The 22696-nt window shown below is 49.1% G+C and overlaps 1 protein-coding gene across 1 annotated transcript; it reads right to left on the bottom strand.

Annotated features, from left to right (window-relative positions):
- Positions 1 to 3026: 3026 nt before the first annotated feature.
- SLC22A14 (solute carrier family 22 member 14) lies at positions 3027 to 20760 on the bottom strand. Its single transcript, XM_057554041.1, has 10 exons — positions 20133 to 20760; positions 19312 to 19415; positions 18942 to 19096; positions 17854 to 18022; positions 12270 to 12390; positions 11909 to 12006; positions 11442 to 11656; positions 9491 to 9599; positions 8678 to 8881; positions 3027 to 3427 (listed from the first exon to the last, which is right to left on the bottom strand). The coding sequence occupies exons 1-10, from the start codon at positions 20646 to 20648 to the stop codon at positions 3259 to 3261; spliced, it is 1860 nt and encodes a 619-aa protein (XP_057410024.1). The 5' UTR covers positions 20649 to 20760; the 3' UTR covers positions 3027 to 3258.
- Between the last annotated feature and the right edge of the window lie 1936 nt (positions 20761 to 22696).

Below are 22696 nucleotides of genomic sequence, written 5' to 3' on the forward strand. Positions count from 1 at the left end.
ACAATCACTTGATTTATGATGGCACTGAGAACAGTGGGGAAAAGACCATCTTTCCAACAAGGAATCGTGGAAAAATTAGGCATCCATATTTTTAAAAATATGAAACTGTAAAAAAAATTTAGATAGAGTGAAATGGCAAATCAAAGAGGTAGAAGCTCTTTGCAACCACATAACTGACAACAGACTCATCAAGAACCTATAAAGTACCCCTGCAAGTCTGTAAGAACAAGAGCAGACAACCCCAGACAAAGATGGCCAAGAGGGACTTCTCTGGTGGTCCAGTGGGTAAGACTCTGCGCTCCGAATGCAGGGGGCCTGCGTGCATGCCGCAACTAAGAAGCCCACATGCCACGACTAAAAACAAAGAAGAAAAGATCCCGGGACTTCCCTGGTGGGGCAGTGGTTAAGAATCCGCCTGTGAAGGCAGGGGACACGGGTCCGGGAAGACCCCACGTGCCGCGGAGCAACTAAGCCTGTGCACCACAACTACTGAGCCTGCGCTCTAGAGCCCACGAGCCAAAACTACTGAAGCCCGAGCGCCTGGAGCCCGTGCTCTGCAACGAGAAGCCCGCGTACCACAACGAAGAGTAGCCCCCGCTCGCCGCAACTAGAGAAAGACTGCGCGCAGGAACAAAGACCGAACGCAGCCAAAAATAAATATATAATAAGTAAATAAATTTAAAAAAGAAAATAAAAGATCCCACATGCCACAACAAAGATCCTGCGTGCCGAAACTAAGTCCCGGCGCAGCCTAAATAAATAAATAAATATTAAAAAAAGAAAGAAAGAAAGAAAAAAGCAAAAATGGCCAAGAGGGACTTCCCTGGCAGTCCAGTGGTTAAGACTCTGCACTTCCAATGCGGGGGGCGCAGGGGGCATATGTTCGATCCCTGGTCGGGGAACTAGGATCCTACGTGCCGTGTGGCGTGGCCAGAAAAAAAAAAAAATGGCCAAGAAACTTGACCAAGTACTTCACAAAACAGGGAATCCAAGGGGCCAATAGATTTATGGAAATGCAAGTCACGTGTGTCGTTTTAAGTTTTCTGCCAGTCACGTTAAAAAAAGTTTAAAAAAATAGGTGCAATTAATTTTAATATTAACTCAATATATCCAAAATGTTATCATTTTTACACATAATAAAAATACTGGTGACATATTTTTGGGTTTGGTTTGGTTTTTGTACTAAGTCTTTGAAATCCAGTGTGCTTTTTACACTCACAACACATCTCAACTCCGACTACCCACATTTCAAGCCCTTGACAGCCATATCTGGCTAGTGGCTAGCCTATGGTCTGTTAAAGTATACAATGCCAAACTCTAGGTAATATTAGCCATTGATCAGATAAGCAAACTAGGTCCTATCTGGAACTGACTGACAAATCCTGGCCACCTAAGGAATATCTAAGTCAAGTAGGGGTGTACTAGGTCTTACCGACAGTCACATCTTGTGGCCATTCTGCCCCATCAGTTTTCTGTCCTGACCCATCTCCTCCTCCTGTTCCCTGCAGTACTGGCTGAATGCTTCCAGCAAAGTAATGTGAGATGAGGAGTTTAAACATAGCTAATATGTTGGCCATCAGAGCTCATAGACAGGCCTCCCACAGAAAGAGCAAGGGAGGCCTTTAAAGTATCCTGTTGTCCTGTGAGCAGAAACTTTTCGAGACCTCTTTTTCTGGGCCCTTCAAACCCCTCTTAGAAGGCAATCCTGGGAAACTGGGTAAAGAACAGAGAAATCAGAAAATGATATTTTAATACATTTAGAATGGATAAACAAGGTCCTACTGTATAGCACAGGGAACTGTATCCAATCTCCTGGGATAAACCATAATGGAAAAGAACATAAAAAAAAAAAAAGAATGTAAGGACTTCCCTGGCGGTCCAGTGGTTAAGACGCTGTGCTTCCATGCAGGGGGCCCAGGTTTGATCCCTGATTGGGGGAACTAAGATCACGCATGCCACGCAGCGTGGCTAAAAAAAATAGAAAAAAAAAAAAAAGAATGTGTATATGTGTATAACTGAGTCACTTTGCTGTACAGCAGAAATTAGCATAACATTGTAAATCAACTATACTTCAATTTAAAAAAAAAGAAAATGATATTTTAAGAGGAAGGCTTAGCACCAGCTTCTTGCTGTCCTGAAGCTTGGGAGCACACGCCCAAAGCAGTGAGCTTGGGCCAGGGTACCAGAAGCTGTGCCCTGCTGCCCTGCTCTCCATTTCTGCCCGGGAGACCCCGGGCTCCGTGAAGACGGACATTCTTTTCTCTCCTTCCCGCAGAAGCTCCAGCGGTTAGCACCTCCCTGCAAGCTGATAATGAATGATATTCCAAATAAACTGAGCAGGGAGAGAAGAGCCCGCCCCTACCCTCAGGAACTCTCCTCTCAGGGAGAGAGGAGGTCTAGCCCAGGGCCTGAGCCAAAGGTTTCCAGGTCTGACCAGTGGATGAGGAGTCCTGGGCCCTGCCTCGGGGAGCCCCCATGCTGGCTGGGAATGCAGACTCACCCTCAGGGCAGTCAGGACTGTGAGCTGGGGCTTGAGGGCTTATCCTCAGGGTGGTGGAGGTCAGGGGTCAGCCAGGATGGAATTATCAGGGGAGACACCCCGCTCCCCACTCCCTGAGGATGAGACTGAGATAGGTAATCCCCAAGGCCGTGCTTATCTGGGAGCAGCAGAGGGAGTGAGAAAGCCCTTGTGCCATGGCACAAAAGGGAGAATTTCTCATTATTCCTTTACATTCCACCCTTGCCTCGGCAGGTGAACACACAGCCAGCGGGGCTGTGGAATCTGTCCTCAGCCTGCACCTGAGTGGGAAGACCACCCACACTAGCGGACGCCTGGGCTAAAAGATGTGGGCAGCGTGGAGGCGAGTGGCACCCTTGCCCACTCCCGGCCCTCACAGACACGGCCCCCCCACACCCCCCAATCAGACAACTCCTCGTTGTCCTCAGAGGTCAGCTAGGACATTAAGGACTCTGAGAAGCCTGTCTGAACCACTCTCCTCCTGGCCTGGGCCTCTGGGTCCTCCAGACACAGCCAATTCTGACCTAGTCGTCTCAAGTCCAACATGGTACATTTATTGGAATGAATCACACCCTAGCTCCCCGAGAAGGGGCCATTTTTGGATCTCCAGGGCTGGCCTCGGGGCAGGACTGACCCTGGCCCCCCGCAAGCTGCACTGGGACTGGAATTCATGGTCTGAGATCCACAGCCCCAGATCCTGCCACTCAACCCCAGCCCGAGATCATCTGGGGGCCTGGCCCTCAGTCCTCCTGTTTGTCTATTTCCTCTTCTCCAGATTGCAAAGACAGGTTGGAGAGACTGTCTTGGTCCATATTTGTCATCGTGGCGTTGAAAATGGTGTTCCTGGCCACTTCCTCTGTCACATCGTCACATAACATGTCCTCACTCGACATGTCCTCGCTCATGGTCCTGAAGAAACCATTGGAGAAAAACTCATGAGCTGCATCTTTTTGGGAGCTGAGAAAAGCAGCACCGGCCAGGCCTGGCTCTGCAGTCCTGAGAGGTGGGTCTTTCCCACGCCTTGGCGGGTCCCCAGCCAAGCTTCGCCACGAGCCCGTGAGGGACCCTCACCTCCAGGAGCAGACCTGTTCCATCTCCCAACCCTAATCAGACCCTTCACTCTTCTGCATCTTTGGGACGCTGTCCACCATCTTCATCACTAGCATTTACTGAGCACTTGCCTCGAGGCACTGTGCCAACCACTTTATTATTTTTTTAATTAATTAATTAATTAGTTAGTTATTTTTGGCCGCACCATGTGGCTTGTGGGATTTTAGTTCCCTGACCAGGGATCGAATCCCAGGCCCTCTGCATTGAGAGTGTGGAGTCCTAACCACTGGACCACTAGGAAATTCCTCCAACCACTTTATATGGGTGTAACCTTCCCAAATCCCTATGAGACAGGAAGGCTCAGCTCCATGTCTTTACCTCTCTGTGCCTCAGTTTCCTCACCTGTAAAATGAGGGATAGTGACAGGACCTACCTGTCACTATTGTATGTGGTGGTTGTTAGGATGAAATGTGAAAAGGCATGTATCTAGAACAGGACCTGACACATGGTAAATGCTCCATACAGGTTAGCTATTATTATTACTATGTTATCATTCCATTTTGCAAATGTAGAAACTGAGTCTCAGAAGTATTAGGTAGAGCCTCCCATCAAGCCTCTTAGATAGCCTCAACCACCAGAGGGCAGACAGCAGAAGCAAGAAAAACTACAATCCTGCAGCCTGTGGACCAAAAACCACAGTTACAGAAAGATAGACAAGATGAAAAGGCAGAGGGCTATGTACCAGATGAAGGAACAAGAAAAAACCCCAGAAAAACAACTAAATGAAGTGGAGATAGGCAACCTTCCAGAAAAAGAATTCAGAATAATGATAGTGAAGATGATCCAGGACCTCGGAATAAGAATGGAGGCAAAGATTGAGAAGATGCAAGAAATGATTAACAAAGACCTAGAAGAATTAAAGAACAAACAAACAGAGATGACCAATACAATAACTGAAATGAAAACTACACTAGAAGGAATCAATAGCAGAATAACTGAGGCAGAAGAACGGATAAGTGACCTGGAAGACAGAATGGTGGAATTCACTGCTGCGGAACAGAATAAAGAAAAAAGAATGAAAAGAAATGAAGACAGCCTAAGAGACCTCTGGGACAACATTAAACGCAACAACATTCGCATTATAGGGGTCCCAGAAGGAGAAGAGAGAGAGAAAGGACCAGAGAAAATATTTGAAGAGATTATAGTCAAAAACTTCCCTAACATGGGAAAGGAAATAGCCACCCAAGTCCAGGAAGCGCAGAGAGTCCCATACAGGATCAACCCAAGGAGAAACACACCGAGACACATAGTAATCAAAGTGGCAAAAATTAAAGACAAAGAAAAATTATTGAAAGCAGCAAGGGAAAAACGACAAATAACATACAAGGGAACTCCCATAAGGTTAACAGCTGATTTCTCAGCAGAAACTCTACAAGCCAGAAGGGAGTGGCATGATATACTTCAAGTGATGAAAGGGAAGAACCTACAACCAAGATTACTCTACCCGGCAAGGATCTCATTTAGATTTGATGGAGAAATCAAAAGCTTTACAGACAAGCAAAAGCTACGAGAATTCAGCACCACCAAACCAGCTCTACAACAAATGCTAAAGGAACTTCTCTAAGTGGGAAACACAAGAGAAGAAAAGGACCTACAAAAACAAACCCAAAACAATTAAGAAAATGGTCACAGGAACATACATATCGATAATTACCTTAAACGTGAATGGATTAAATGCCCCAACCAAAAGACATAGACTGGCTGAATGGATACAAAAACAAGACCCATATATATGCTGTCTACAAGAGACCCACTTTAGACCCAGGGACACATACAGACTGAAAGTGAGGGGATGGAAAAAGATATTCCATGCAAATGGAAATCAAAAGAAAGCTGGAGTAGCTATACTCATATCAGATAAAATAGACTTGAAAATAAAGAATGTTACAAGAGACAAGGAAGGACACTACATAATGATCAAGGGATCAATCCAAGAAGAAGATATAACGATTATAAATATATATGCACCCAACATAGGAGCACCTCAATACATAAGGCAACTGCTAACAGCTATAAAAGAGGAAATCGACAGTAACACAATAATAGTGGGGGACTTTAACACCTCACTTACACCAATGGACAGATCATCCAAAATGAAAATGAATAAGGAAACAGAAGCTTTAAATGACACAATAGACCAGTTAGATTTAATTGATATATATAGGACATTCCATCCAAAAAACAGCAGATTACACGTTCTTCTCAAGTGCGCACGGAACATTCTCCAGGATAGATCACATCTTGGGTCACAAATCAAGCCTCAGTAAATTTAAGAAAATTGAAATCATATCAAGCATCTTTTCGGACCACAACGCTATGAGATTAGAAATGAATTACAGGGAAAAAAACGTGAAAAGCACAAACACATGGAGGCTAAACAATACGTTACTAAATAACCAAGAGATCACTGAAGAAATCAGAGAGGAAATCAAAAAATACCTAGAGACAAATGACAATGAAAACACGACGACCCAAAACCTATGGGATGCAGCAAAAGCAGTTCTAAGAGGGAAGTTTATCGCTATACAAGCCTATCTCAAGAAACAAGAAAAATCTCAAGTAAACAATCTAACCTTACACCTAAAGAAACTAGAGAAAGAAGAACAAACAAAACCCAAAGTTAGCAGAAGGAAAGAAATCATAAAGATCAGAGCAGAAATAAATGAAATAGAAACAAAGAAAACAATAGCAAAGATCAATAAAACTAAAAGTTGGTTCTTTGAGAAGATAAACAAAATTGATAAGCCATTAGCCAGACTCATCAAGAAAAAGAGGGAGAGGACTCAAATCAATAAAATCAGAAATGAAAAAGGAGAAGTTACAACAGACACCGCAGAAATACAAAGCATCCTAAGAGACTACTACAAGCAACTTTATGCCAATAAAATGGACAACCTGGAAGAAATGGACACATTTTTAGAAAGGTATAACCTTCCAAGACTGAACCAGAAAGAAACAGAAAATATGAACAGACCAATCACAAGTAATGAAATTGAAAGTGTGATTAAAAATCTTCCAACAAACAAAAGTCCAGGACCAGATGGCTTCACAGGTGAATTCTATCAAACATTTAGAGAAGAGCTAACACTTATCCTTCTCAAACTCTTCCAAAAAATTGCAGAGGAAGGAACTCTCCCAAACTCATTCTATGAGGCCACCATCACCCTGATACCAAAACCAGACAAAGACACTACAAAAAAAGAAAATTACAGACCAATATCACTGATGAATACAGATGTAAAAATCCTCAACAAAATACTAGCAAACAGAATCCAACAACACATTAAAAGGATCATACACCACGATCAAGTGGCATTTATCCCAGGGATGCAAGGATTCTTCAATATACGCAAATCAATCAATGTGATACACCATATTAACAAATTGAAGAATAAAAACCATATGATCATCTCAATAGATGCAGAAAAAGCTTTTGACAAAATTCAACACCCAGTTATGATAAAAACTCTCCAGAAAGTGGGCATAGAGGGAACCTACCTCAACATAATAAAGGCCATATATGACAAACCCACAGCAAACATCATTCTCAATGGTGAAAAACTGAAAGCATTTCCTCTAAGATCAGGAACGAGACAAGGATGCCCACTCTCACCACTGTTATTCAACATAGTTCTGGAAGTCCTAGCCACGGCAATCAGAGAAGAAAAAGAAATAAAAGGAATACAAATTGGAAAAGAAGAAGTAAAACTGTCACTGTTTGCGGATGACATGATACTATACATAGAGAATCCTAAAACTGCCACCAGAAAACTGCTAGAGCTAATGAATGAATATGGTAAAGTTGCAGGATACAAAATGAATGCCCAGAAATCTCTTGCATTCCTATACACTAATGATGAAAAATCTGAAAGAGAAATTATGGAAACACTCCCATTTACCATTGCAACAAAAAGAATAAAATACCTAGGAATAAACCTACCTAGGGAGACAAAAAAAAAAAAAAAAAAGAAGTATTAGGTAACTTCCCTGTGCATATGCTAGGAAGTGTTAGCAGAGATAGAAATCCAGACCCTTTGGCTCCAGAGCCTGTGTTCTTACCTACTATGCTGTCACTCTGCTGCATGGCACTCCCCCTCTCTACAATGGGGCAAACGCCTATTCATCCTTCAAAGCCCTACTCAAATATCACTTTCCCTGGGAAACCTGCCCCAACTCTCCAAACTAAAGTTCCTCCCTCCTGGGGTCCCTATACGTCCTGTACATCCCTCTGTCAGAGTCCATTGGTGATAACTGTTTGCATATCTGTCTCCCTATAAACTACGGCTTGCTTAAGCCTGGGGACCTCTTACCTCTGACAGTCCAGCCCTGGTACAATGCCTAGCATAGGTGGTGTCAATGAGAGTTTGCAAAAGGAGGCAAGGAGCAGGAGGATGGTGGGGAGGAGGGCTGAGGAAGGCCAAAGGCCCCTGTGCTATTAGCAGAGGACATTGTAGGACATCAAGCAGCCTCTGCCCCTCCCTGTTGCTCAGGTCCAGGAAGAGAGTTCTGGGCTTTGCTGGCCCAAATTCCAGAAGGGATGGTTCTACCAATCATCACAAGCCTTCTCCAGGGGCACTTAGGAGACCAGAGACCAGAAGTGCCCATGAAGCAGTTGGGTGGAGCCCATTTCTCACATGGGGTCCTGGGCTACCGGGGCCAAGAGGCCAGAGTTGTAAATCGGGACTGGGTCCTTTGTGAGGAACTGGGAGTTCAGAAAGGAATGGAGAGGTACTCAGAAAGCTGGTTCCAAGCCAGTCCCCTGTGCCCTGGGATGGGAGGGAGCCCTGAGTATTTCCAAGGGCATCACCCCAGTCCAGACAGGCACCAGGGGATGAGGAGAGAAGAAGACATGGCCAAGGCTGGGTCAGGAGAGCCAGGCAGGATGGGAGCTGGCAGAGGCACGTGGCAGCATCCAGTAGAGCTAGGGAGTCTGCTGTGGACATAGAGTAGCCTTTGTATCATAGGCCCTTCTGGCAAAGGGGCAGGGATGGACAGTGCTTGAGAATGAGGCCCTGTTCTGACCAGAGCCCAGAAGCCTCACACACCTACCTTCTCTCTGGGGGAAGGTGCTCCAGGCTGTCAGGGATGGGCTGATCTTGCGTTTCTGGCAGCTTGAAGCAGAAGAACAAAGCCACGAAGGCTGAGATGCAGCAGAGAAAGATGGGTAGGATGGCGATGTTCTGGTTGACGACTATCAAGGATGAGATACCTCCAGCCGCCCAGACCAGAGTCAGTAGCCCCAGACCTGTTGCTCTGGAAGGGGAGGTGAAAGTTCATTTGGGGGCTTCTTGGGCCCAGAGACTGGGTAGGGTGGAAAAAGGTTTTAGGGAAAACCCCACACCCTCATCTCCACCCTGTCCCAACTCACTGTGCAACCTTGGAGAATTTAGTTCTTTACTGTTGCAAGGGAGGTAGTAGTTTCTTCATGGGTTCAGGAGTGGGAAAAGTAAGACCACACACCATAGCGTGGGTGTGCGGGGGTGGGTGGGGAGGAGGATACTGCAGCCATCACCAAGGGCTCCCGTGGAGAAGGGCCTGAACCTCAGAGTGGCCCAGTCACATTTCAGGCCGTCAGTGCAAGTCAGGGACTGGAGTCAGACCGCCTAGGTCCGAATCCCACTTCTGTCACCTGCTATGTTTGACCTTGAGCCAGTGCCCTTATCTCTCTGATTTCCTGTCTGAAATAGGGTTAATGATGGCGTTAGGGGGATTTTTTTTGGTGAGGGTTAAATAGAGTAACCCATGTAAATTGCTTAGCAGGGTGCCTCTCAGGTGATTGCCCAATCTCAGCTGCTGTTATTCATCTTGCTACTGCCCCACACTCCCCATGCCCCCATGGCCATCACCCACCAGGCCCCCTACCTGAGGACAGTGGGGAGGAGCTCAGAAGTGTAGATGTAGAACACGGTGACCGTGGCAGCCAGGCTGAACTCTCCAAGCACGATTATCAAGACCAAGGGGGATTTCAACTCTGTGGGCAGACAATGTGGCCACCTGAGTCTGTGGCCATCCTTCCCTCGGGGCAGGTTGGGGGGCCTGCCCACCGGCCCTCCCTCAATCCCTCTTAGAAGGCATCTGAAGGTCCACCCAGACCACCTGGTCAGCTGGCCAGTAGACTCAGAGGAGGGTCAGTCTGCTGGAGGCCCAGCCAGGCCGGGAATGAGTACATCTGCAGTGGGAGAGTTGGTCAGTGGAGTGGGACCTCTGTGGCCTCTCAGACCACCATCTACTGTGTGGACTCAGCTGTTGCACCTCTGCCTCCCTGTCTTCCACATGTTCACCCAGACACAGCTTCACCCGCCCCACGGCCAGCACCTCCTGAAGCATCCACTGAGCCCCAGGCCTGTGCCTTGTGTGTTGGGCTCCCTGCTCAGGGCTCTCCCCACTTCCCCTTCATCCTCTGCAAGCCTGGTCCCTGGGGCCTGAACAGCTAGACATTCCGGGATGCCCAACTCCAGACACGTACATTGGAGGAGGAAGAAAAGATCCTGGGAAACGCCCTTCCTCAGGCCTGGGGAAGCCGGGAGCTGGACCCCCTGCTCACTGACCTGGAGCCAGGAGTTTCAGCTCCTTCCCTATCAGCCTCTGCTGGACCCTGCCCTAGGCCTCCCCACTCCCCACTTTGGGTCTGGCCTTACTTGGCTCTGGGATGAAATCGGAGATCTAATTTTATATATTGGGGATTTTCCTCCTAGTTTCTCTCACACATTTGAGAGTTTCAGACATTTCTGCTTGACTCATTATAGACCCACTTTTTTAAAAAAACACCAAACAATAGAAATTGAACAATGGCTTTGTTTCCCCCATCTTGTTTTAGCCTGTCAACACTGCCAACATCTGGGAGAGGAAGAGTCCAGGTCAAGACACACAAAATTCCAGACCCCAGGGAAAGTGAGGGAGCCCCTTGAGGTGGACCCCGGATGCAGGCTCCGCCATCCTGGCCCCAGAGGCTGAGGGGGCGCTCGTGGTCAGCAATTCTGATCAGGTGAATGAACACTGACATCTTTTATTTTTGGCCATGCCACGCGGCTTGTGGGATTAGGATTAGCTCCCTGACCAGGGATTGAACCCGGGGCCCCCTGCAGTGGAAGCTCAGAGTCCTAACCACTGGGCTGGCAGGATATTCCCAACACTGACATTTTAATGTTCACATCCTCAGCCCTGCCACACTCTTCTTGCCTTGTGACCTGGAGCATATGCATTGTCTTAGGGTTCTTTGAAATTCTGAAAATATTGCCAGCCCAACCTCCCATTTCCTTCCCTAGTTCTGAGTTGACAGGGCGCAGGGCACTGTGCCCGCCCTGGGAAGGAGTGGCCTCCATGCAAGAATTGTTCCTGAGAGTTTGGCCCAACGTTACGCTCAATCTTCAGCGGGCAAGTGATTTTTTTCCTGGTGAGACTACAGATGAGACAGGGCAGGGGTAGCAGTTGAAGAACTACTTTGGCTGCATCTGTTCACATTTAATTATTGACAGGAGTTGGAATCAGGCAGAAGAAGGCTGCCCGCTCTCCTGCACAAGGACGATTCCTCTGGACAGCACGTCCTCCCTTCCCAGGCCTCTGGGAGCTGCAGGCGCCCTGTTCGGGATACCCGCCTCCCCCTCCGAGAGGGCAGTGCTCTAGTGAACGGCCCCTGCTCAGGACGTGCCGGTGCCTCTGTAGGGCAGGTGGGCTGTGGATGCATGAGGCTAACTGCCAAGGTGTTCTGTTGGCTGGATACGGGCAGGAGGCAGGAGGGAGGGGTTTGAGGAAGCCGGAAGGCTGGGGCTGCCATCGGGGGGCGGGTGAAGTGGGAGGTTAGGGGAAGCTGTACCTGCGGGGAGCAGAAGGCTAAGGAAGCACGTGAGGGCGCCTTGGAGGAAAGTCAGAACCAGGCTTCGCTTCCTCTTCAGCTGCTCAAGGAGAAAGATGCAGCAGAGCTGGGCGGGCACCTCCATCATGCCAGGAATCACTTGTGCGAAGTGGGTGTTCACTCCCAGTTCCTTCATCCTGAGGCTCAGCATATAATAGTTGCAACCGATAGCAAACCTGGAATTCATTGCCAGAAGAGAGACACTTAGAGAAAAAGACACACACGGGAAGCCGGGGCCAGGAATAAAGACAGAGGCAGAGAAGAGCGCAGCAGGGCGGCAATGGAGGAGAGAAATGAGCGCAGAGATCTGGGTTCTGCAGGCCGCACCAGGGTCCTCAGGCCACGCTCCCCCTGCAGCCTGCCCACGCCCACTGTCTCCTTGTACCCCTGGCCTGCAAGGCCGTTCGCAGTCCCTGCTGGGTACTCACCACATGCTGCACAGCACCAAGGTCACCTTGCGGAGGTGCCTGTTGCTATAGAAGTCCAGGATAGAGGCCATAGTCACCTTCTTTCCAGGCAGCTGCAGCTACAGGCCAAGCAGGACCAGCCAGAGGCAGGGCTGAGACCCCAGCTTGCTCCTTCCCCCAACAGAACTCACAAGGCCCGCCTGCCCCCCACAGGGCCAGCCTGGCCTCTGTCTTTCCCCTGGCAGGGCTTGATTTTGCTGTCACCATACTCCTCAAGCAGTGGGCTGGGGACACCCTTTGGGCCAAGGTCCCACCTGAAAGGATGAGGAGGGAAGAGTCCCTTGCATAGCCCCCTGCCCTGGTCCCATTCTAGGCTTCTTACCTTATCCAGCAGACTTAAAGGAATGGTCTTCTTGTTCACACCAGCTGCATAGCACAGCACCTGCTTGGCCTCTTTCAGCTTCCCTTTCATCATCAGCCACCGTGGGGACTCTGGGAGAATCCTGCATGGCCCGCCCCTCTCTTACCCATCACTCCAAGATGCCCCGCAGACCCACGTTAGCACCATCCCAGCCTCAGCGGTGGCCATCCTGCTCCAGCATGAGGTGACTCAGATGTTGGAGGCCCTGAAGGCGACCATCAACCTTGGCCTCCCACGCCCACCTCCCCACCCCCCCCCCCCCCCCCGGCAGTCAGCCCGTCCCCTGCCCAAGCCATACACAGTACCCACTGCTGCTCAGTGACACCCTGCCCACTGACTGCCTGTGCACTACAGCTTCCTTCCCTCGGAGCCACCTCTAAGAGCTGTTTTCTATCTTGGAGGTTGTCCCCACCTGCCAGGCATACTGTCCTCCCCGTCCACACCCTCTATTACAGCCTCATTCTTGTAGTTGGGGAATTCTCCTGTTTCCTCTCCATCTCCTAATAGCCTGGAGAGTATGGGGGTAGGACCCCAGGTTTGACCCCAGGGCCCAGCCCCTGCCTAGGTGAATGGAGGTCTCCACTCTGGCCCGTCTCCTCCTGGCCACACCTCCCATTGCCTTTGACCTCAAAATAACCCTAGGCCCTTGGTTCTTCCCAATGCTACCAGGTTGAAGAATCCACACAGATTAACATTTAAAGCACTTCGTAAGTGCCCTTATCTTATCAGTTTGTTAATCCCCCCCCAAGCCCAGACCTAGTATGATTATTCCCATTTTATTCTCAGCCTCAGGGAGTAAGGGCTTGCCCAAGGTCACAGAGTCAGAGCTAGTATGAACCTGATAAGGCACTCTTGACAAAACTATGCCATCAGCCCCTGCTGTTTTCTTGCAACTGTCCCTCCTCCCGCCCCAGCCTGGACTCTGTGGCTGGTCACTGTACACACACACCCAGGGCTCTAGAGACAACGTCATCCCCTCTACCTGCCCCTGCTCCTATTCCCCCCCCCCACCGACCCAGGGGCCAGCAACCAGTCACCCTGTTATCCTTCTCCACTCTAAGGCTGCAAAACTGTCCTCAAGAAAGTCACCAAGGGACTTCCCTGGTGGCACAGTGGTTAAGAATCCGCCTGCCAATGCAGGGGACATTGGTTCGAGCCCTGGTCCAGGAAGATCCCACATGTCGCGGAGCTACTAAGCCTGTGCACCACAACTACTGAGCCTGTGCTCTAGAGCCTGTGCACCGCAGCTACTGAGCCTGTGCTCTAGAGCCTGTGCACCGCAGCTACTGAAGCCCATGCTCTTAGGGCCTGAGTGCCACAACTACTTTGTCTGCGTGCTGCAACTACTGAGGCGCGTCCTAGAGCCCGTGCTCTGCAACAAGAGAAGCCACTGCAATGAGAAGCCCGCGCACAGCCACAAAGAGTAGCCCCTGCTCGTCGCAACTAGAGAAAGCCTATGTGCAGCAGTGAAGACCCAAACACAGCCGAAAAACAAAAACAAACAAACAAACAAAACTCTGTCTCTGAAATTCAATTTGGCACTGGTGCACAGAGGCCGAGTTTTTGGCATCAAGGCTGAGGAAGAAGAGAGGCGTCAATAGCAGGGACAAGGCTGAGGGTAAATAGGGGAACTGAGCAGAAGTCCATGATGATAACAAGAGTACCAGCCTCCAGCCCCGCTGTGGAGCAGAGCAGCCTGAGCCAGGCAACTCACTGGCTTTGGGATCCCTCAGGGAAAAGGTACCTGACATTTGATCTTCCAGTAGTAGTGGTCCTCAAAGTGTGATCAGTGGATCAACCACATCAGCATCATCTGGGAACTTGCTGGAAATGCAGGTCTTCAGGCCCCATCCCAGTCCTACTGAGCCAGAAACTCTGGGAGCAGGGCCCTATCCTCAATGTTTTAGCAAGTCCCCGGGTGATTCTGATGCTCCAATCAATTTGCAATCTCTTGCCCTAAAGGATGACCAGTCAATGAGCTCCTGCTCAGTTCCCCCCGTTAGCTTCTTAGTGACTTGCTCTTAAATATGAAGGGATGATGCAAGGTCACCAAATATTAAAGAAAACCTCCCCAATCAAAAAGGGCCCAAAATAAGTCGAAAAAAATGGACCCCAGAGGACACAGATAATGTAGGGGACAGGAGAGAAAAAAGAAAAGTCTAACTTGTATCCTCAAAACCACCTGAGGACTTCCCTGGCGGTCCAGTGGTTAAGACTCTGCACTTCCAATGCAGGGGCCATGGGTTTGATCCCTGGTTGGGAAATTAAGAGCCCACATGCCATGCGCGGCGTGGCAAAAAAAAAAAACAAAAAACCATTTGAGAACGTTTCGCAGTTTTATTTTCATAAAACAAATTCCAGGGCTTCCCTGGTGGCTCAGTGGTTAAGAATCTGCCTGCCAATGCAGGGCACACGGGTTCGAGCCCTGGTCCAGGAAGATCCCACATGCTGCGGAGCAGCTAAGCCTGTGCGCCACAACTACTGAGCCTGCGCTGTGGAGCCCGCGAGCCACAACTACTGAGCCCACGTGCCACAACTACTGAAGCCCGCGCGCAGCAACGAAGACCCAACACAGCCAAAAAATAAATAAATAAAATAAATTTAAAAAAAAATCCAAATGCTATCACGAAAAAAATGAAATCAGAGAAAAGGAAGAGCGGTATAATCGAATGTAATGTGAAACTTTTTTGCCTGGAATTTCAGCTAAGTCCCAAAGCTAGTAAGAATGGCTGATAACCTCACCTTCTAAAGAGAGGTGTTACCACATTCAGGACAGGACTTATTAAAAAAATAATAATAATACAAAACAGCCCAGCAGCCACCTCCCTTAGCCACCTAGAAAGGCTGGAAATTTCCTGTTCATGGAAGTGAGAGGGTTTTGAATCGCTTCCCCTCCCCATGTTGCTCATCAACTCAAGCCTGGTGAAGGGCACTGCCTTAGAGAAAGGGAGTCTGTCCTTCCATCCTCTGGCTGGAGCTTGCTGATTCAGAAACTTGTGGGCTTGCCCTGGTACCTGTACTCTAGACAGAAGAGTTTCTGGTAGAGTCCTTGTGTATCTCCTGAATTTGGAGGACTTACACAAACCCAGAGACTGGGGTCCCTTCTCCCTCTGGGTATAGTCAGGCAGGAGGTTGGTGGCAGCAGCCCACAGTGGCAGCCTGGGGGGGTGGGGGCCAATGAGTTTTTAGCCAAGTGGACCCTGATGTCCCGAAGGCACCCCGTGTGCTAGGGCGAGAAGACCTCTGCAGAAAGAGGCTATGGGGTGAACTGCTAGGGACAGGAGCTGGAGGAGGTCACAAAGACAGTGCCTAGAGCATTTGGAAATGCCAACACTCTGAAGACCCGCAGATGGGCTCCTGGGGCATTTGAATATCTGCCCTACGGAGGACACTGACCATTGATAACACATCTTTTGTCGTTTTTCTCTGATGCTGGGAACCTGGAATATCAGAGCAGGGAGACAGAGGAGGAAAGCAAAGGTCAGAACAGACTAGGGTGAGCTACCTAGCCACCAGGGAGAAGGTATGAACTGGATATAAGACCAAGTTTTAAATGGGGACATGACTGGATTTTTTAATGACTGCCAGTGAAGCTTAATGATCAAAATGAGACTTTTTCTTACAACCAAGAATGATGGGAAAGAGATACAACCTGCCCAAGATATTGTCAAGTGTCAGGCAAGGGAGAGCTGACAGGACATGTCTGCAGGTAGTGGTTGAAGAAAAATTGTGTCCCATTCAATAAGCTGTCTACTCATAGAATGTAGAACTATGTAGACATCGGCCGGAAGAAAGCCCTAAGGGAGATCAGTGTGATGGCTTCTGGGAAAGCATCTGAGGGCTGAGGGGAGCTGAAATTGTTGACTTGTTTTTCATCACAAACCTTTTGATACTACTTAATTTTTAACCATATGCATCAATTGCATTAATAACATTTTAAAAAATGTTTTAAGATCAAGTCATGAGGGACTGACATATATACACTAATATGTATAAAATAGATAACTAATAAGAACCTGCTGTATAGCACAGGGAACTCTACTTCACTTTGCTGTACAGTAGAAACTAACAAAACATTGTAAAACAACTATACCTCCCCCCCACCAAAAAAAAAAGATCAAATCATGAAACCCTCTTTCCCAGCTACATGCCATGCTACCTGGCATCAGCTGGGTCCAGGTCCTCACAGTCATTAGGGGTATCTCAACGACTGTTAAAGCTGGTCTCCAGCTTCTGCACAATTTGGAAGGTTTCCAAGCCACCTATGTGCCCTCACTTTTAACTGGTAACCCCAATTCTTACAATCCATATTGTGTACGGTGCAGTGGTTAAAATGCAGGGGCGGGCTTCCCTGGTGGCGCAGTGGTTGAGAATCTGCCTGCCAATGCAGGGGACATGGGTTCGAGCCCTGGTCTGGGAAGATCCCACATGCCGCGGAGCAACTAAGCCCGTGAGCCACAACTACTGAGCCTGCGCATCTGGAGCCTGTGCTCCACAACAAGAGAGGCCGCGACAGTGAAAGGCCCGCGCACCGCGATGAAGAGTGGCCCCCACTTACCGCAACTAGAGAAAGCCCTCGCACAGAAACGAAAACCCAACACAGCCAAAAATAAATAAATAAATAAATTTTAAAATGCAGGGGCTTTGGAGCCGGACAGGCAGAGTCAAATCCCAGGTCTCCCACTTTTCAGCTGTGTGACCTTGGGCAAGTTATTTTGACTCCCTGAAGCCTCTTCCCTCACCCCTCTCTCCAGCCTCTGGGACATGAGACTCACGCCCATCTTGTAAAGATAACACGTGATCATGTCAAGATTCAATATAATCATTTCTTCACCCAGAACTGCCTAATCCTTAACAAGGTGATTTCAGCTTGCTCCCTCTCACCACCCTATCTGCCTTCTCTTCCGTTCCTCTCCTTTTGCCACCTGCCCATAGTAAGCAGTGCCATCGTGCTCTTGTGCCCAGTCCCTCCTCATTACTCCTGCAAGTTTTGCTCCAGCAGTTGTCCCTTCATAGCTTCAGTCTTTCAGGTCTGTGACTCCCCTACAATTAAAAACCTCAGAGACCCTTCCCTGACTCTGCCTTGGCTGTCCACAGACGTCCTCACTTTCCCCCTGCCTGCCTCAGCCCAGCACTGGGAAAGTGTCACCTCCTGGATGGATATATTTTTTCAGTTCCTCCTCACTCCTCAACCTCCTGACGCTCCACGGAAGCCACGTCAAGGTCACTAAGGCCAACAGACCCTTCTCCAGCCTCACCTTTCTTGCCTTCAACCCTGACCATTCCCTTGTCCTTGAACTCTTGCCTTTCAACACCTTTCCTTCTGGTTTTCTGACCACCTCTCTGACATCTCTTTGAGGATCTCCTCTGATGGGGTTAATGCTGGGGTTCCAGAGGCTCTGCCCTTGGCTCTTTCTCATCTCATCCCATACACTTTCTCCCAGGGAAAATCCCACCCACTCCAGCCCTTCAAGGACCCTCCACACCCCTCAATCTCCAGCCCATCAGACCCATCCCTGTGCATGCCCTGTATTCGTTTGCTTACCAGGTATAAGAGATGAGGGGGAACACAGGTGCCCCACCCACCAGAAACAGCAGCCGCCAGTGGGGAAGGCTGTAGGCAAGTCCCGTCAGGAATATGACCCCCATAGCGAAAAAGCAGTGTCCCAGGATGATGGCGTGGGCCCGGTGCATGCCCACTAGCCACTCAGTGACTGTGCAGAGGCCAAGAGGACAAAATCATAATCAGCTCAGGGCACCCAGGGCTGCCCCTGCCCCCAGCCTTCTGAGATGCCCCAGCCCTGCTCAGGGACTGGGTTTCTTCTGCCTGCTCAGGATCCGGGCCCAGAGACAGCACTTCAAAGCCAGGCAGAGTGCCTCTGCGCCCCCAGGGCACACTTGCCTGAGCTCCAAAACACAGACATAGCCTCCAGTCTGTCCTCAGCTTGGCTGTTCCCTCTGAACACCTCCCCGCTGACCACACGCCTGTCACTGAGAAGCCCTGGCCCTGGGTACAGTACCTCACATGTGGCCTGACACAGGCAAGGCAAGACATCACTGTCCTTGTCTTGGCTCTTAGTGCATCAGTGCTTTGGCCACCTAGACCTCGGCCTTTGTGGAGGACCCAGTTCCCTCTGGCTGGGCTCTGAAAATTTCCCAATGAGAAGCGGGAGCAGCGTTCCCCAGCAGGTTCCATACCAGGCCACAGCAGCTGTGAGGCTGAATAAATGTACGGGCACTTGGGAATTTTGCATCACACAGGCCTGGGGTGGAATCCCAGCTCCTTCACTTAACTGCCATGTGACCCTGAGCAAGTTGGTTAACTTCCTGAGGCTCAAGTATCCTCCTCAGCTAAAGGAATAATAGATTAGTGCCTACCGAATAGACAGTTGCCAGGATGAAAGGAGGCAATACATACATATAGAGGGCTTAGCAGCTACCTGGCCCAGGTGGGGGAAGCAAGGGGTATGAAGGGGGGATGTGTGGGGTACCAGGGGGATGATGGTGCAAGGGCAGTGTGGGCACAGATTCTCTGGCATCTCTAGGCCTCCACAGCCTGCCTGATTGGGCCACAACTCCCCCTGTCCTGCGGGCTCCCAGTAGGTACACGCGCGCCCCCGCCCCCCGCCTCACTTAAAGACGCGCTGCTGATGGCGTAGCCCACCGCAGCTTGGGATACGCCGAAGCGGAAGAACAGATATTGGTGAAAGCTGTTGACAAAGGCTGTCCCGAAGCCGAAGATGATCAGCCCCAGCAGCGACAGCAGGATGCTTGGGTGGCGGCCCAGCCTGCGCATGGAAGGGAGGGGAGACTGCGCCAAGTGCATGGACCTACGTGGCTGGCCCCAGCCCGCTCCCAGCACCAGAACCAGGCCCCGAGCCTACACCCGCCTCCGGAGGGCCCCTACCCTTGCCTCCCCTAAATTGAGACTCTTCGGCTCTGAATGGCCACAAGGAGGAGGCAGGGGTGTCCCGGGGCCCAGAGGGAGCTCCGGAAGACTTACTTGTCAGTTATGAACCCGAAGAGAAAAGACCCTGTCAAGAGTCCTGCCAAGTACATGTTCCGCACGATTTCTGGGTTCGGTTCCTTGCCACACACCAAGTCAAACTGGGGGTTACATGCAGGGATTGGCCACAGGCCTCCACCTAGGGCCTTCTAGGTCGAGACTGAGCCTCCACCCAGGGTGGGCCTTTAGGCAGAAGGGGCCTGGGACAGGGGCAGGTAACTGTGTGTGCAGCATGCCTCAGCTCTGTTACCTCTGCATCCCATCCTGCATCTGGCAGACTCTAGGAGTTAGGCCTGGAGAGAGGGACCAGAGACACAGGCCGAGAAGGGGATTGGGTGAAGAGGTAACTGAGCAAAGGCCAGAATCACCCAAGACCCTTTCCCAAATACAGATGCTAGGCCTCACCCTAGAGAATCAAACTGGGCAGGTCTGTGCTGTGAAGGGCCCAGGTAGCAGCTTAGGCTGAGAAACTCCGTAAGAGGTACCAGATCAAAGATGCTTCTTTCCCCAGTTCCCTAATTTCTGTGATTTCAGAGGGCAGAGCCACAACTACAGAAGCAATTCTCTCGGCAGGTGGCAAACCCTGCCACCTGACATCTGCCCCTACTCCCCAATCTACTCTAGCTTCCCGGCTAAGACCTGTAAGACCAGGGCTGGGCAGCAGGAATCCTGTTTCTGCCCTGGCCCTGCCTCTGCGGGTTGACCTTGGGCCAATTGCTTCCCCTCCCTGAGCCTCAGTTTCCCCACCTGTTCAGTGAGGGTGAGGGCAAATCTCTGGGGTCCTGGGTTAGCTACAGACGCCTCAGGACAAGGCATACCTCATTGATCAGTGATCGCTTCTTGACCTCAGGATAGATCCACCCGTCTTGACATGAGTCTGTGCGGTTGAGGCCAAAATGGATGATGGAATCCAGATCCCAGTCCACAGGCAAGTACATGAGGCAAGTCAGGAAACTGCCATTGGGTGCTCGGGGCAAGGTCAGATTCAGCCGTTCAGACTCCGACAGGTTGGGGCCCACTGCCAGTATCCAGCTGGTGTTGCAATAGGGCTTCTGTGGTGTGAACACGAAGATGTCAGCAAACAAGAAAAAGGCAGACAGGATGTTGGGAATGAAGGTGAGGGCCACCAGCCTCCGCTGGAATGTGCCAAACTCCCCTACTGCATCCATGATGGTGGCAAACTTATCATCTTGCTTGGCTTCTATGGCCCTCAATCTGCGTAACAGCATGTCCAGAGAACAGGAACGGGGGTTTTCTGCTGCCTCATGTCGGTGGAAGCTCCTGAGATGATGCTGGAATTTGAACTCTACCTTGAAGTTGTTTTCCTTTGCCATCTGTTCAAAGAGAGGATGCAGCTCAGTCTTCACTGACACCACTTTTCAGATATCAGAGACCAGTGTGGGAGGCACTGGCCAGAAACTGGCTTGAAACAGTTTGGATTCCAACCTTGATGTTCTCTGTACTTCCCTCCTTTGCTTCTGAAATTTCTTAATTTGTCCCCCATTGGCCCACCCATCCCTGATGTGTATAGAGCACTTAAGATTTTTTAACGTTTTAGAAAATGCTCTGCTTCTGTTATCATGGATGACTAAGTTCTGAGGAGCTCTCCTGCAACTTCCCCACAATGGAAACTTTGTTTACACACACACTGAGGCACCACCAGTCTTGCAAAAGGTAGGAGAGGTGTCCAGGGACCATTCCTTAAAAAAAACAAAACAGGGACTTCCCTGGTGGCACAGTGGTTAAGAATCCGCCTGCCAATTCAGGGGACACGGGTTCGAGCCCTGGTCTGGGAAGATCCCACATGCCGCGGAACAGCTAAGCCCGTGCGCCACAACTACTGAGCCTGCGTTCTAGAGCCACGAGCCATAACTACTGAAGCCCGTGTGCCTAGAGCCCATGCTCTGCAACAGGAGAAGCCACTGCAACGAGAAGCCCGCGAACCACAAGGAAGAGTAGCTCCTGCTCCCCGCAACTAGAGAAAGCCAGCGCGCAGCAACGAAGACCCAATGCAGCCAAAAATAAATTAATTAAAAAAACAAAACACACACACACACACACACACACATCTGGCTCTGAAGTGGCCATGAACTGAGGCCAAGGTGGGTGGCTGCAAGCCTTGGCCACGGAGGTGAGGACACAGGGCGGGTGCCATGGGGCACCAAAATGGTAGGGTGACAGACAGCAGTAGAGAGCCAAGCTGGAAAGGCAGGCGGAGGGGAGGAGTGAGGTAGCAACACTGACTGTAAAGATATTACCTTGGAACAGCAGCAAAATGGGGAAACTAAGCGGGTCCTGGGTTGGGGCACCCCTTGGCTACCAGCAAAAGCAGATGCAGGTCTTCTATGAAGGAAAATTTCTCCAAACTAAGCTTGCAAGGCTCTCACAGATTAAGATCAAGCCAAGGGCTCAAAACAAATATTACCTAACCCACTAGAAGTTAAGTCATTCTGAGAGTAAGAGATGGAAGTTATAATTACAGAAATGGACTTATAACCAGAGGCAAAAAGCAGACACCGTTGGAGGGAAGACACAACTTCTAAAAGTAAAAACTATTGAATAACAAGTTGTTGAAATAAACACACTAAAGGGAAGGTTAAATAGATTCTACACAAAGATGAATTAGAAGATAGAAGATTTAACGTTCATAGTTGCAGGCCCAGTAGGAGAAAGAGAGAAGCGATATTTAAAGAGATAAAAGCAATCCATTTTCTAAAATTTGAAAAACATGAATCCTTAGAATCAGGAAACAGTGTATCCCAAGCAGGATAAATAAAAGAGAAACCCACTGTAACAAAGCTGCAGAACACCAGTGACAAAGAAAAGATTTTCAAAGACATCTAGAGAGAAGATAGATCATGGACAAATGAGCCGTGTCTACAGACTTCTGTTAAGAAACGAAAGTTGTGGACAACATATCTGGAGGAATTTTATCTTAAAACTGACCAAACCCATATTGTGTAAGATAAAACACTTGAATCATTGAGGATCCAAGTTGTGATTTGAAGTCTGTGACATTTTCATAAGGGTAAAATGTTACCACTACTTTAATTACTGTTATAAATAGCTTTATAATGTTGAAGACTCATTGTTTAACTCTAAGACTTTTGAATTTTCTTTTTCTTTTCTTTTTTTAAAGAAATAACAAAAAGTTGTTAAGCAACAAGGAAACCAGAAGAGAGTGAAGAGTATCTTCAACATGTTGATAGGAAATAACAGCCAACCTAGAATTGCTTACTCAGCAAAATTATCTGTCAAGTAGAGTAAAATGAAGAGAGTTATAGTCAAAAATTGAGGAAGCAACAGATCTGATTTAATGGAACTTCTAAAAGATAAGGAGAGGGATGCTCCAAATAAAATAAAATGTATATGAAAATGCAAA

The sequence above is a fragment of the Balaenoptera acutorostrata genome, chromosome 10 (assembly GCF_949987535.1).
Source record: "Balaenoptera acutorostrata chromosome 10, mBalAcu1.1, whole genome shotgun sequence".
Taxonomy (NCBI): domain Eukaryota; kingdom Metazoa; phylum Chordata; class Mammalia; order Artiodactyla; family Balaenopteridae; genus Balaenoptera; species Balaenoptera acutorostrata.

Bases quoted from the DNA above. Each gene is read 5' to 3' on its own strand.
- SLC22A14 (XM_057554041.1), bottom strand. From the start codon at position 20,648: ATGGCAAAGGAAAACAACTTCAAGGTAGAGTTCAAATTCCAGCATCAT. The intron at 19,416-20,132 runs GTATGCCTTGTC...TGTAACCCCCAG, and splicing joins AGCGATCACTGATCAATGAG to TTTGACTTGGTGTGTGGCAA. The intron at 11,657-11,908 runs GTGAGTACCCAG...AATGAATTCCAG, and splicing joins TTGGTGCTGTGCAGCATGTG to GTTTGCTATCGGTTGCAACT.